The sequence below is a fragment of the Pseudopipra pipra genome, chromosome 6 (assembly GCF_036250125.1).
Source record: "Pseudopipra pipra isolate bDixPip1 chromosome 6, bDixPip1.hap1, whole genome shotgun sequence".
Lineage (NCBI taxonomy): Eukaryota > Metazoa > Chordata > Aves > Passeriformes > Pipridae > Pseudopipra > Pseudopipra pipra.
The window spans coordinates 44,440,646-44,453,716 of record NC_087554.1 but is presented as its reverse complement, the minus strand read 5'-3'; the positions used below and the strand labels follow the sequence as shown (position 1 = coordinate 44,453,716).

Below are 13,071 nucleotides of genomic sequence, written 5' to 3'. Positions count from 1 at the left end.
TGATACTTAAGTATTTTTCTTGCTAATCTTTAACAAAATAAATTTAATTTGCTGCCTCAAGAGGGTGCTGTCTGCTAGCAGCTTGAATTGCAAAAGTGAAGTAATTCTGGTATTGTAGTTTAAGATTGAGCTATTGCGTTCATAATCCCAATTGCTTTAATAAATAACTACTATTATTTGTATTGGTTTGTGCATGGATTCACAAAATATTGGGAAAAAGGCTTAAAGTGATGTAATTATTTTGTATTGTTACAGTCATTCTCTTATACTTGGCTCTTGTTTACTACTTTTCACTCACAGATTTCAGAGCATAAAAGAGGCAAACATTGGTCTGTTTTGCAGACTGGATATGTGAAAGAAATATCCCTTGAGAGGTTAATCAGGCTTGTGACAGAGAAGTTAAGATTTATTTATTGCAGCTTCATGTCAGGCTGCACTAAACTTGATACTGAGATATTTAACACTGGAATAGAACCACCACTGTAGAGGAAAATATGTATATACCTAAAGGAGGATATTGCTGGCAAGATAATTATTTGGTTCTCTGCTTCTGGAGTACTTACTGCTGTAATGAGTTATTTTCTCTATCATTCTAAATCTTTTTTAATAAAATACAAATTCTGTTCTTTTTTCTTTGTGCCCCATACCCTATTTACCTTTTTGCCGTTGTTGCTTTCAGATGTAGTAAAAGGCACACTAATTTCCCTCAGCATGGTTTTTTTCCATTTGAAGGTATCAGAACGCGTAGAGAGAAGACTTCAGGAGATAGAACAAGAGATGCGTGCTGAAAGACAGCTTGTAGAAAGGCGCCAGGACCAATTGGGACATATGTCTCTTCAAGTACAAGAGGTATGCAAATGAAAACTTCCCCTGTGTTTAGGATTTAATTAGGAATGTGTTGCATTTGTGAGCCTGTACCTGTCAAACTGGCAAAAGTGCTCATATCTGTGGCACATTTTTTAACTCTATCAGTCCAGCTCAGCTTGTTTTTATGACTAGATGATACCAAGTACAGTTTCAGTTCTTCATTATACTGTCCTGACTATGGTTTAGACCTTTTTGGTAACTTCCACCAATGTTCTGAGAACCTGCCCCTGTGCCCTTCCTGAAACCCCAAGCAAACAAAAGCAAGTCATTAGCTGGATTTTCTCAGTTAAAACATTTTGTTTTCTAAAATGTTTGCTTGCAGTGAATCAATTGCTTGCAGTGAATCAATCACTGCTTGCAGTGAATAGTTTATTTTAAATTTATTTCAACAAACAATCAAATGCACTGTAGTGGCCAGACAGCTTTTCATTGCTTTTCAGTTTCATTCAACAGTATCTGATGAAATATAAAATATCATTTAGGAGACAAATAGAAATGTTTATAAAATAAATTAAAATTTGAGACAGCTGCTAGCTTTTTTTTCTGCTTGTTTTAGGAAATGTATGAAAAATACTTTTTCTGATTTTACTCCTATTTTGAAAAATGTCTTAACGTGGTGTAACGTTTTATTTCACTTTGCTTAAGATATTATTTGTGATGGTATCTCTGACTATGCAATAGAATATTATAGTTGAGAATAAATGTGCAATTTCTTGTTTTTCACTTTTAGTATTAGCAACAGTATACATGCTTTTTGGAAGGCATTATACTGTACAGTGATACTAAGGAACCTTAATGTAGAAGGATGCTATGTATTTCATGTAAAGCTAGACACTGTTCAAAGAGGTAAGATGCTTTGTTGATGTAGATAAAAAGTAATCAAAAAGTTATCAAAAGGATTGTGGTTCTTCTGCTAGTATTTCAGAAAGACTTACTGTTTCATTTTTCCCCCAATTGGTGTCCTAATGGGTGAAAAGAACTAGAGTGCTTAATTCCAGTTTTCATTGCTCTTTAATATGCCCACATCCATTTCTAGATTCTTCGGTTGTGCCTTCAGTCTGGAAAAGGAATGCTTAGTGAAATGAATTGGTTTCCTTAGAAGGAAAGTTTGACTTCAAGTGAATGAGTTCAAATGTAGTTCAAAGAATTTTCGTATGGTCTTTTATAGATCATATGAACTATCATGGTCTATGTGATCATGAACCTTCAGGCTAGGTACCTTTTTTTTTTAGTTGCTCATCTTTTGAATTTTGTGCAAAATGAATATGAAATACTAAGTACATCCCAGACCTTCCATTCCCTTAAGATGTCCAGCTGGGAATTAAGATGATTTAATCTTTTCTGCTGCAAATTTTATTTTATTCTGTACATATTTTTGGGAGTTATTTTTCCTGAGGAACCCCGTTCTAAAATACAGCTTAAGTTGCTGTATTTTAGAAAGAATGTACTTGAGTTGCTTTGTGTACTTTTGCATAGCCTAGTTACAATAAAATAAATGTTTTGCTACAATTGTTGTTTGAATGAAATGTGTTTCTGCATAATTTTAAGAGTTTATTACTTTGTTATTCTGTTTCTTGTCCTTTGTAGTTTGAATTGTGAGTTAGATGGACTCGGCTCTGTCAGTGGCCTCAGTCTTGTGGTGATCACTGCGTGGGTGTGATGTTTTATTGAAGTCTATTTCTGTTTAATTTCTTCAAGATGCTTCCCAAGTAATATTAATGGAAAGGAGGGTAGTGTTTGGACTGAGTTTTGAAATCCTGTCATGTAATATAGCCTGGATGATTTACAGATAAATGCTCTTTAAAGCATTTGTGGCTATTTAATAATACAATTTTTTCATTAGTTTTCCTGTTACACATTTCAAACCAAACAAAATAAAATTTAACTTTTGGATGTGACCAGTAGTTCTTTAATTAAGAAATCTTGTGAAGTTTATGTGAGGTTTAAGTGTTATTATTTTTAAGGAAAGTGCAGTGCCTGTAACTGACCACTACTTGTCAGTGTTTTACCATCTTAAGAGAATCATCTTCCTAAATTGCAGTTATTAAATTATATATTTTCAGGGTCTAACTGAATATAACAATACATTTGTTTTGGTCTTTCCCTTGTCTGTCTTTTCCTTCTATCAGACTTTTGTATAATGTGCAAACTTCTTATTTGTATTGTAGTATTATTATAATTATAGACTAATTATTAACCAAGATGATATCTAGTGATATCATCTATACTGATGATATCTCTATACTGACCATAAAGACAGCTTTGTGTATAACATTTTACATGTTTCATTTCTAAATATGCATTTTTATTTTGAATTTGTTGTCTATCTATGCTGTCTACATTTTCATGTATCGTTTAACTTAATGTGTATTGATGCATTTAAACAGCAATTACTGCAAATTAGAAAATAGCAATTAACAAAAAAATCCATGCAAATCTTGTATCTTCGATTATTTCTAAATTCATGATACAAACATGTTTCTGATTAGAAAGGAGAACAAATATGCACATCTTGCCAGTGCTGTAACATGTATACATGGATTGCTTTAACAACCTTATTAGTTGTGTAAACTAAAACTATTTTGAGATTCCTCAGTGCTTTTTTTTTTTTTTTAACATAAAGATACCATCACCTCTTCCTGTTTGTTTGCATTTATGCATCTATGTTCTAAAAAAAGATCAACTATCATTCTGAAAAATGGGCTTTAAAGAGCTTTTATATACATTGGGTATCCTGGATAGCTTTACAAAATCTTGTGCTTGGCTTCCTGGATTTTGGTGAAATGTGTCCATGTGTTCATGCTTTGCAAGCTTCAGGCAAACAGAATCATCTTTATAGAATAGTTTGAACCCACTGACTGTGGTAAGGCAATGACTATAGTTAGTCTTAAGGTAGCAACTGGATAGGCCAGGAAGCATTTTTTACTTTGTGCATCTATATGCTTAGATTCTGTTTTCCCCCACTGCAAATACTGTGAAGTGCAAGAAGCTGGTGGACAGAGTGGGGTAAACTGATGGTCAAAAGTGATATTGAAAATTCTTTTTTACATATCTTTATCTCTGATCTTTTTAGACAAACATAAACTTGATCTGTGCTCTGAGCCATCTGGATATTTTAGGGCATCATTGATACTTGCTCTTTGGCTCTGTGCTATGCCACTCGTGGGTAATGGTTTCTGTTTTGATTGAATCTGACTCTTTCTTGGAACATGAGCAAGTCTCATACCTATCTGTCACTGAAATAGCTAGGTAGTCTGTCTTTAGATGCCTGGCTGATAAATCTGAGTAGCACAGTTGGACCCATACTAGTCACTAATGTAGCAGGTTAGGGAAAGGATTTTCATTCAAATTAGGATGTGGTACATTTTTGCCTTATTTTAAAATATAGTGTGAGGCTGGTCTGCTTGTGTGTTTCTGATAGTGTGAATAACTCACTGATCGGTTGCACTTTGAAAGAGCAAATTGCAGTTTGTGGTCTGTGCATTGCTTTCAAATAATCTGGTTTTATTAAAAAAAAAAAAAATGGCAACACAGCAAAACCAAACTAAGACCAAACCCCAAACCCTTAGAAAAGTCAGCAGACTTAAGTTGTGGTGAAAGTTATGTTTTGCTCTTGAAAGATTTTCATAAGTTGGAAAGATTGAGAATTTTTGTTACAGAATCCTCCACATAGTTTTCCTCAAGCATAGGAAAAATTCATCTGTCTAGCAGGGAGTAAATTATTTTATCCTTTTGAAGTTTTGGGGTTTGATATATTCTGTATTCATATGGATGAGGTATACTGAGTTGAGGTATACCAGTTAGGTTTATATTGTAATACTGTCTTATGCTAGTGAGCTCTTTATAAAGACCTGTAAGAAATTTTCTCTTTGGTCAAATCAAAAGTTCATCTAACTTGACCACCTAGGCAGGCAGTGGAATATCTAGCTGGTTCATCCCAAAACCATGCTATGAAGACCTCTTTATATGGAAGTTCTCTGTTTTCTTGTTTTCTCCTCTATACCTGCCCCCTCCAAGGCCTCATCAACCTCCTTGTCAGCCTCCTCCTGTCCAACCTGGATACTAATGCTTTCAAAAGAAGGATCTTGGTGGGCGAATCCTGTTGACTGTAGGCCTGTAACCATTCCTTGGTGCTTCAGCTCTTCTGTGCAATGTCTGCCTGCTGCTTGGGAGCCATCAAGGAGGAGTGTGTGCTGGGACTGTTATCCTTAGCATCCCCTTCCTAGTTCCCATATTTTGCATTTGACTCCCCCAAACCCTTCTTTGGAGACAACAAATGAAATCAAAGAATCAGTGGGGTCTTCATATGTCTTGTTTGTTTCTTTCTTTTTTCCCAAGAGAAAGCTTACATAGAGATATCTTTAGTGGATAAAAACAAGAATGGCGCAAACCGGGAAGAGAGAATTATTTAAAAAGGAGTACAGGAAAGAGGCAAAACAGAATTAACTATTACCTATGCAATTTCTGAATTGTCAGTAACAGCTGATGTTCATCGGGCTGTGATGACCAGATGTTTCCATTTCTTAATGACATTTTGACTGATTAATTGATTTCCTACCTAACACCTACTGGAATGATGCATGTTTCTCAGTTGAAGCAGTGCATATGTAGTATGTTTAACTTCTTATAACATCACATTCTTTTTGTAGTATTTTAACTCTGGTATATATATATATGAGCTGTTTTCTTCCTTAAAATGAAATAGGTATGGGCTATTTTTACAATATGCAGAAAACAAAACTGAATGTTATATTTGTAGTATCAGTTACAGCAAATACTGCCTTTTTATTTGAAATTATTGCTATTTAATAGCCTAAATATCAGTCAGTGATCCTGATAAGTTGAAATGGCATATTTATTTCTGTGGTTTCTTCTTGGAATTGGGATGTACTACAGATGCAGAGACATACTTTTTGCCTTCAGCAGGAAAATCTTGGACAATTTTACTAGTATTTCTAATTTCAGCCCAGCTTTAGTATTTTTCTTATGATGCTCACATGTCTAGGCAAATCTGCACATGAAAACATGCATTTTTGATACTATGTTAATTCTTAATTTAGTCCCAAAATGTGGTTGGCATAAAGTTGACTGTATATAACAGAACTTCCAATTTTGCTAGTAAGAATGAAGCTCAGCTGGAGGTAGTACACATCATATATTCAAAGTAGACTGTTCTGAACTGGTACTTCTAGTCAGTAAAATAAACAAAACAAAACAAACCACTCAAAGAAACAGAAAGAAACCTAAAGAAAAACCCCAACCCAAAACCCAGCCAACTTGTGCAATAATGGCATTAGTTGAAGTGATGCTCTTTGACTTTTGTTTACATAGCTTTTTGGGACTTCTGCCGAGAGTCTTTTTGAGTAAAATATGTGCAGTGTTGAGTTTTATAGTTGACTGGAATGATTGATTTAAATCTCTACTGAATACTTAGGGAAATATCTTAAATATGTTACAGTCTTCTAGTATCTGATTAGGGATCAGTATGACTAAAAGTGTAACTTTATGTAGCATAATATTTTCAGTGACATAGGTATGATTAATATCTTCCACAGTTTCAGTTTTTAATGTAAGCTGTTCAAGCAGGAGAGTAACCCAAACTATACTGAAACCCTTATGTTTCCTGAGGTGAGGATGTAAGAGTGAGATAAATATATAAATCCATTTATTTTCTCTAAAAAGCTACTTATGAAAGCAAAACTTCTAAAGCTGAAAGCCTGGCTTCATTGAAGTTGATTAATATCTTGCACTCTGTTTTCATACTATGAAATTGTTCTCCACTATACAGTGGAGAGAAAATGTTCAAAAACTGAATGATATTGCACTATTAATAGAGACAAATTTCAGGGATATTTGTTAAAAGAGATATTCCTTTAAAATGTAAAATGAAAATGCTGCTTGGGAAGAGCAGACTGGGAAAAAGACATTTCATTCTCTACAGGCTATGGTTTTTGTTATTCTGTTGTAGTTTTAGCAAGGAATTGTGAAAGGAATAGGTGTACTTATGCTTCATTATATGAGATGAAAGTAAAAGATTTGTGCTAAGGTCTCTAATTATTGATTTGTGACTAGTGTGAAAGACAGGTGGTCATGTTGTGCGGATAAAGAACATGATTTATTAACAGTTGATCAAATTCATGGTGAACTATCAGTATATGGCTACTGATCTCTCTCAGCTGATATTTAAAATGAGCCAATGACATTGTTGTGGCTTAAGATATCCAAACTTGGGTTATATATGTTGCAAATTGTACATGTCATTAATGTCTGTCATGCCTAATGCTTCCTTTGCCAGTGATTGTCTGTGTTCTGCAAATAATGTTGGTCTGCAGAGGGAAAAGATTTTGAAATTGGTATTCAAGGCAATATTATTTTTGTAAGATACTTTACAAAATATACATATGTGGTTTTAGATACCTCAGTCTGAGAGGGAACAGGAAAAGTCCCCGTGGATTTGTTTTGTTTGCTTTTTGTTGTTGTTGTTGTCAAAGTAGGGCACATCAATGTCAATAACTTTTGATTAGGAATGTTTCAGTTGATTCAGTTGTAATACTGCGATTTTAAGCATCTGCCCAGATTCAGATAAAAATAACCTTTTCTTTTTTTTTTTTTTTTTTTTTGAGTTCCAACACAACTTGTGGTAGTGTTTTCTTTACTACAGTGCACTGTATCATTGTTTTTCATAACATGCGCACCTTATATTAGAAAATATATCCATCTTCTCTGATATGTGCACAATTAATCTGTAGAGGATCTGCCTTTTAGACCTTCATCTCAAGGTGTTTGGGGTCAACCTTAAGCGTCTGGAGCTCTATACGTCGGAAGGATGTTAGTGCTAGTTTAGACTTTTTATTTGTCCCTGTTCTCTGCATGGGTGTGTTTATGTATGCATGGACTTATATTTATTTTTTCATAACAATATACATTGGCTCTACATGGCAATACTAGAAGCAGACAGCATTTGTCTAGATCTTCTTTCTTAAATGTGTCAGCAGATTTTTTAATTTTAACAGCCTTAGAAAGACAGCTTCTGTAACCTTTGTAATGAAGTTTACAATGTATGTTTCTCCTCTGAAGGCTTTAAGGAAGCAAGATGCTAAAGCAGCTGAAACAGAAGAACTCATGAAAAACAAACTTGTGAAATACGAAAGTGAAAAAAAACAAGTAAGAGTTAATTTTTTCCTTTTTAGTTGGTTTTAAATGAGTTTGTAGTGTCATCTGTTACAGTATATGCTTCCTTTTTCAGAAAAACCAGCAGGATAAAACTTACTTTACTCTTTAAGAATAGAAGGTTTGGGTTTTTCTCTGCGTCAGAGGCACTGTGAATATAGCTATGCTGAACTTGTGTCTCTCTTTCAAAGCTCTTTAGTTATAGTGTGTTACTTCTAATGACTCTTCCATCCTGCTAGGCAGACAGATTTATAACTTGGGGATTATCCTTGATTTCTTTCTCTGATTTGCCTCTAAATTTATACATAGTCTGCTGTTGCTTATTTGCAGCAGCTCAGAGGTGCGTCTTTTCTTCATCTCTGCAACTAACTTATGCTGGTTATTTTGCACCATAGTTATTATTAATTGCTCTTACTGAATATGTTGCCATATTGCTCTCTTCCTGTTCATAGAAAACAAGATTTCTTGTATTTCTAGCAGGATGCCAGGGCTGTAGTTATACCCCTTTATGCTAAACCTTTATGGAGTATTTTATGTTATGTTGCTCTCTTCATGCCCTTAATGCTGGTCTTGTTTACTTTGCCGATTTGCCAACCTCTCAACATCCTCTTTGAGATTGCTATCTCAACAATAACAATTTCTGCTGTCAAAATCTATATTTATTTCCATGTGGATCTTTGAACTATTTATGGTAGAAGTCAGAAAATATTTTGTAGATTTTTCTTTCTTTTTTTTTTCCAAATGGTCCTAAGTTTGACTATATCTGATTATCACAGTTTTAATATTATGTTTTTAGGAAAACGTCTAATTTTATGAAATTCAGGGCACTTCAATTTTTAAGTCATCTTGTTTCCAGAATAATTCAAATATATCATCTTGTACAACACAGAAAAAACACAGATTTTAGTAATTACCAGTTCTACCAATGCATGTCATCTTTAACACTTCTATGAATAAACTATGTAACGAAGGTGTCTTCAAATACCAAATGTTCATTTTGAGTTTGAAAGTATGTTTCAAGTCCAGAGACAATGTTTTTGAAACTTGATCTTCTGTTATTTTACTTTTAACCCAATAAAAATTTGCTTTTGTGCTTTTTTTGTTCTGGATAATACAAATGACTTTGTATCTTCATGTGATACAGAATATTGTGCAAAAATTATAGACTACTAGTTAAATTCTCTTCATGTAATTTAAATAAATGTAGCAGGGATTTTGTAGAAATGAAAGTTTGCTTTAAGATTTTGGACAAATAAAAATATTGTGTATATTATACCTTGTTTTAAATAGATGCTTATATAGATTAATTTGTGTCAGAATTAAATATTTAAAATACCTTTTTGTGGTATGATGCATACATTGCTTTTCTATCTTCATCACCCTCTGAAATGAAAGCTTGAGCAGGAATTGGAGCAATCTCGGAAAAAGTTGAGTGAATCTGAAGGCAGTAGAGAAGTTCTTTTGCATCAGGTAACTGCTTTGGTGTGGTAAAAATCTTAAAGTTTTCATACTACTAGCTTGTGTCTGAGTCTTTTTGCTTAATCTTCCTCTTTCATACTCTGCTAACATTGTTTTGTGAGGGGAAAAAGAAGATACAGGTTTAAGTGTCTAAAATGAGTGGACTGAGCTCTTGTTATACTTTTTCTGCTTTCCAAACTTTTATCTATATATGTTTATATATAGTAATTATAGTAGTGGTAGCAGTGGTACGTTTCAGTACATAAACACATTATTTGTAACTTCATAGTATGCTTTAGAAAAACTTCTATATAAGTAATTATTGTTATGCAAAGTGCATACTATAATTGGTGAATTCAGATAAATGAATGACCTAGAAGTATTTGCTGTATTGCTGTATTATATTGTGATAAAAGTATATAAGCAAATATCTGAAAAACTAAAGTGTCCTCTAAACAGTAGCTATTGATGCACATATGATTAAACTTAGGATAGGAAGGGGGCAATTGGTATACTTATCTTTTAGCATTAGTTGTTTGACTTGTGTATCTAGCAGAAATTTGAGTTGGCTGTATTACTGCTTTGACTTTAACTCACTGTGCATGGAATATAGAGTAATAAGAATTAGAGGTATTTTTCTCCAATTCAATTTTAGCGTGTCTTATTTTCTTTATTTTCCTGTATCATGACGCCTTCTTTGTAAGTGCTATCTGTATATGATAGAAAGAAAAATGTTAAAAGGCTCAGTGCATGTTAAGAATAAATACATTGTATTTTTAAGGAGCACAGTTTAAATAAAATACGTTGTTTATTGACAACAACGAATATTGTGATATTTTCACTAGCTAAGTAAAAAGACAGTTGTAACATATACTATGGTAGCATTTTGTTTGGGTTAGAGAAATTAATGTGCAACTGTGGTAAACATAACAAATTAAAATGTTTCCTTTCATTTTGAAACATCACTTTGTGGCCTGTAATTAGGAAGTAATTTGTCTTTTTGTTTACGATCTGCAGTACTCTCAAGATTCACTTATAAATATTATTTGTATGTAGTATTATTTCTTTTAGTGCTTGATAAAAGTATGCTGTTTGCTCCTTCATTCTGGTTTTTATTAAACGTTTGATACTTGTACATACATTTTAGATTGAGGATCTTCGTTCCCAACTTCTGAGAGCAGAAGAAGACCGTGTAGAATTGCAACATCAAATTTCACAAGCTGCTATGCATCGCCAAAGCTACCAGGATGTACAAGATGATGACAGGAGAGTTAGAGCAGGTACAACTTATATTTTGCGCTTGAAGCCTACAAATTAGTAAGACCGGACATTAACTGTCTTAGAATTGCAGTCTAATTCTTCTATTGTTTCAGCAAAAGCAGCCACTTAATTCCTCAGATTTAAATTAATAAGTATTGGCACCTGAATATTAACAGACAAATAGCAATGATGGTTAATTTAGGATTAAATATCTTAATTTGCATGGTTAAAACAGATGAGACTATTTCAGCAAACCGGATAGTGTTTTTACAGAAGAAAAACATTTGTATTATTTTTAACTAATAATTTTTCAGAAACCTTGCATTTCAGTCCTTGTGTAGTTTGAATTCTGCCATCTTGAAAATCATAGCACGAGTCATTTACTAGGTAGTTAATAAGGCTGAGGACTTTCTGGTAGAATTTCTAAGGAACAATATGTTCCTGAGTGGTTAAGAAAATTTTCCTGTATGGTGCAGTCAGGGCTTCTGTTTGTAGTATGTTGGAGTTTTAGAGTTGGAATAATTTTATTTAGAAGAAAAATACTTTAAACAATTTCAAGATATAATTGCATCTTAAATTACCAGTTTAGCAAGGTCTTAACTTAATTGTTAGTTATCTATCTGTATTTAAACTTTTCAAACATAATCAGAAAGGCACTAGAGAAAGTCTTTATCTTTCTCCTTATTAGCATGGAAATGTATTACTCAAGATAATACAGGAATAGTGTCCAAGTCCAGTGTTTATGTGAATGTTTAATTGGTTTGGCTAATGACTTTTTTTTGTATTTTAATACTTCAGCTACTGAATTATCTTGATTTTTAAAATAGCACTCTGACTCCCTGTTTTACAACTCTTATACAGAGCACTGCAAATTGACTAGATCATATACATGGCTGAGCTTCAGAAATGTAACACAAAATAATAATTTCAATTGTTTTTCTCCAATCAAGTTAATGTTCTACTGAAAAGTCAATTTACTTGAAACAATATGTCTTTCATGTTAATGAGAGCATGTTTTAATTTTCCCATTAATTATATAATAATAAATCAAGGTGATTGTAAAAATATGAAGAAAATAAAAATGTACTGGAGCTATTAAGATGTCTGCATATATTTATATAATTTTTGCAATTATGTTTTACCTTGCTGTGTTATTTTTGTTTTTTCAAAGATACATGGGAAGAAGACAGATGGAGATTTATTTTTTTTATGCCTCTAGTAGTTGTCTGTGAATAAAGACCTTTGAATTTCTGGTTGAAGGAATTTATAGCTTAGTCTTATCAAAAACTTTGGTTTAACTTGTGGGATTCAGACATAAAATTCACAGATAATGTGACTTCCAAATCAGGAGGTGTTACTCTGATGGGATAAAATCTTGGCCTTGAAGCTTATGGCCAAATTTCATTTACATCAGAACTTCTCCATTGTTTTTTCCATCCTATATTATTTTATTAAATTTTGTTGGGTTTTGGGTGGTTTTGTTTTTTGCGGGAGCTGGGGTAAGGGGTGTGTGTGTGTGTGTGTGTGTGTGTAAGAGTGAAATACCCCTATAAAATGACTGAAAAATGCTGTCTCATTCAGTAAAAGGTTATGAGGTTATGATACAGGTATAGCCGTTTTTCAGGTATTTTGGTCAAAATCAATATTTATAGAATAGTCTCAAGTAGAGAAGAAAATTGCCAAAGGAGAAATGAGATAAAATTACTTTACCACAAGTCAGTGTTTCTACTGAGTCTGTTGCTCTGTTCTTGCTGTTTTACAGTAGCTGAAAGATACGAGAGAGAGAAGCAAGATCTGGAGAAACATATTTTGGAACTTAAAGCAAAGCTGAATCATAATGCTGTAATGTCAGAGGTAGAAGAACTAAAGAGATGCATAGAGCGTAAGGACAAGGAGAAAGCACAGCTTGTAATGCACATACAGGTAAATTTGGTTTTGTTGCTTTTTGTTTGGCAGTGTTTTGGTTTTTTTTTATAATTTTAAATCTGTTTGATATTAGATGATAGATTAGGAATTAATGTTTCAAACTAGGAGTTACTGTCATGGTCTTCTTTATTGTGTAAATAACTTTGAAAAGTCATTTGAGTTTGCAGAGTTTTATTCTCTTCCATCTTAATACCAAAAAAGGTATTTGCTATTGCCCATGATTTCATGGTTTGGATTACTTCTTTCCCATGTGCAAAGAAAAGGTGATCTGATTTTTATCAGCAGTTATTGTTAATAATGGGTTTTGGAATTAATTTTATAAGGCAGTACTTACTTCCTTATTCTCCATACCGTCATGCTTCAGAACTAAAGTTTAACTTCAAAAACTCA

General features: G+C 33.2%; 1 protein-coding gene across 5 annotated transcripts in view; it reads left to right on the top strand.

The window, feature by feature from the left end:
• CEP128 (centrosomal protein 128) overlaps positions 1–13,071 on the top strand; it is a 181,196-nt gene that overhangs the window by 15,173 nt on the left and 152,952 nt on the right. For all 5 annotated transcript variants that reach the window (XM_064658899.1, XM_064658900.1, XM_064658898.1 and 2 more), the window contains 5 exons: positions 733–849; positions 7,945–8,031; positions 9,433–9,507; positions 10,643–10,775; positions 12,518–12,678. In XM_064658899.1, coding sequence (XP_064514969.1) covers positions 733–849; positions 7,945–8,031; positions 9,433–9,507; positions 10,643–10,775; positions 12,518–12,678 — 573 coding nt within the window. The remainder of the gene's footprint in view (positions 1–732; positions 850–7,944; positions 8,032–9,432; positions 9,508–10,642; positions 10,776–12,517; positions 12,679–13,071) is intronic.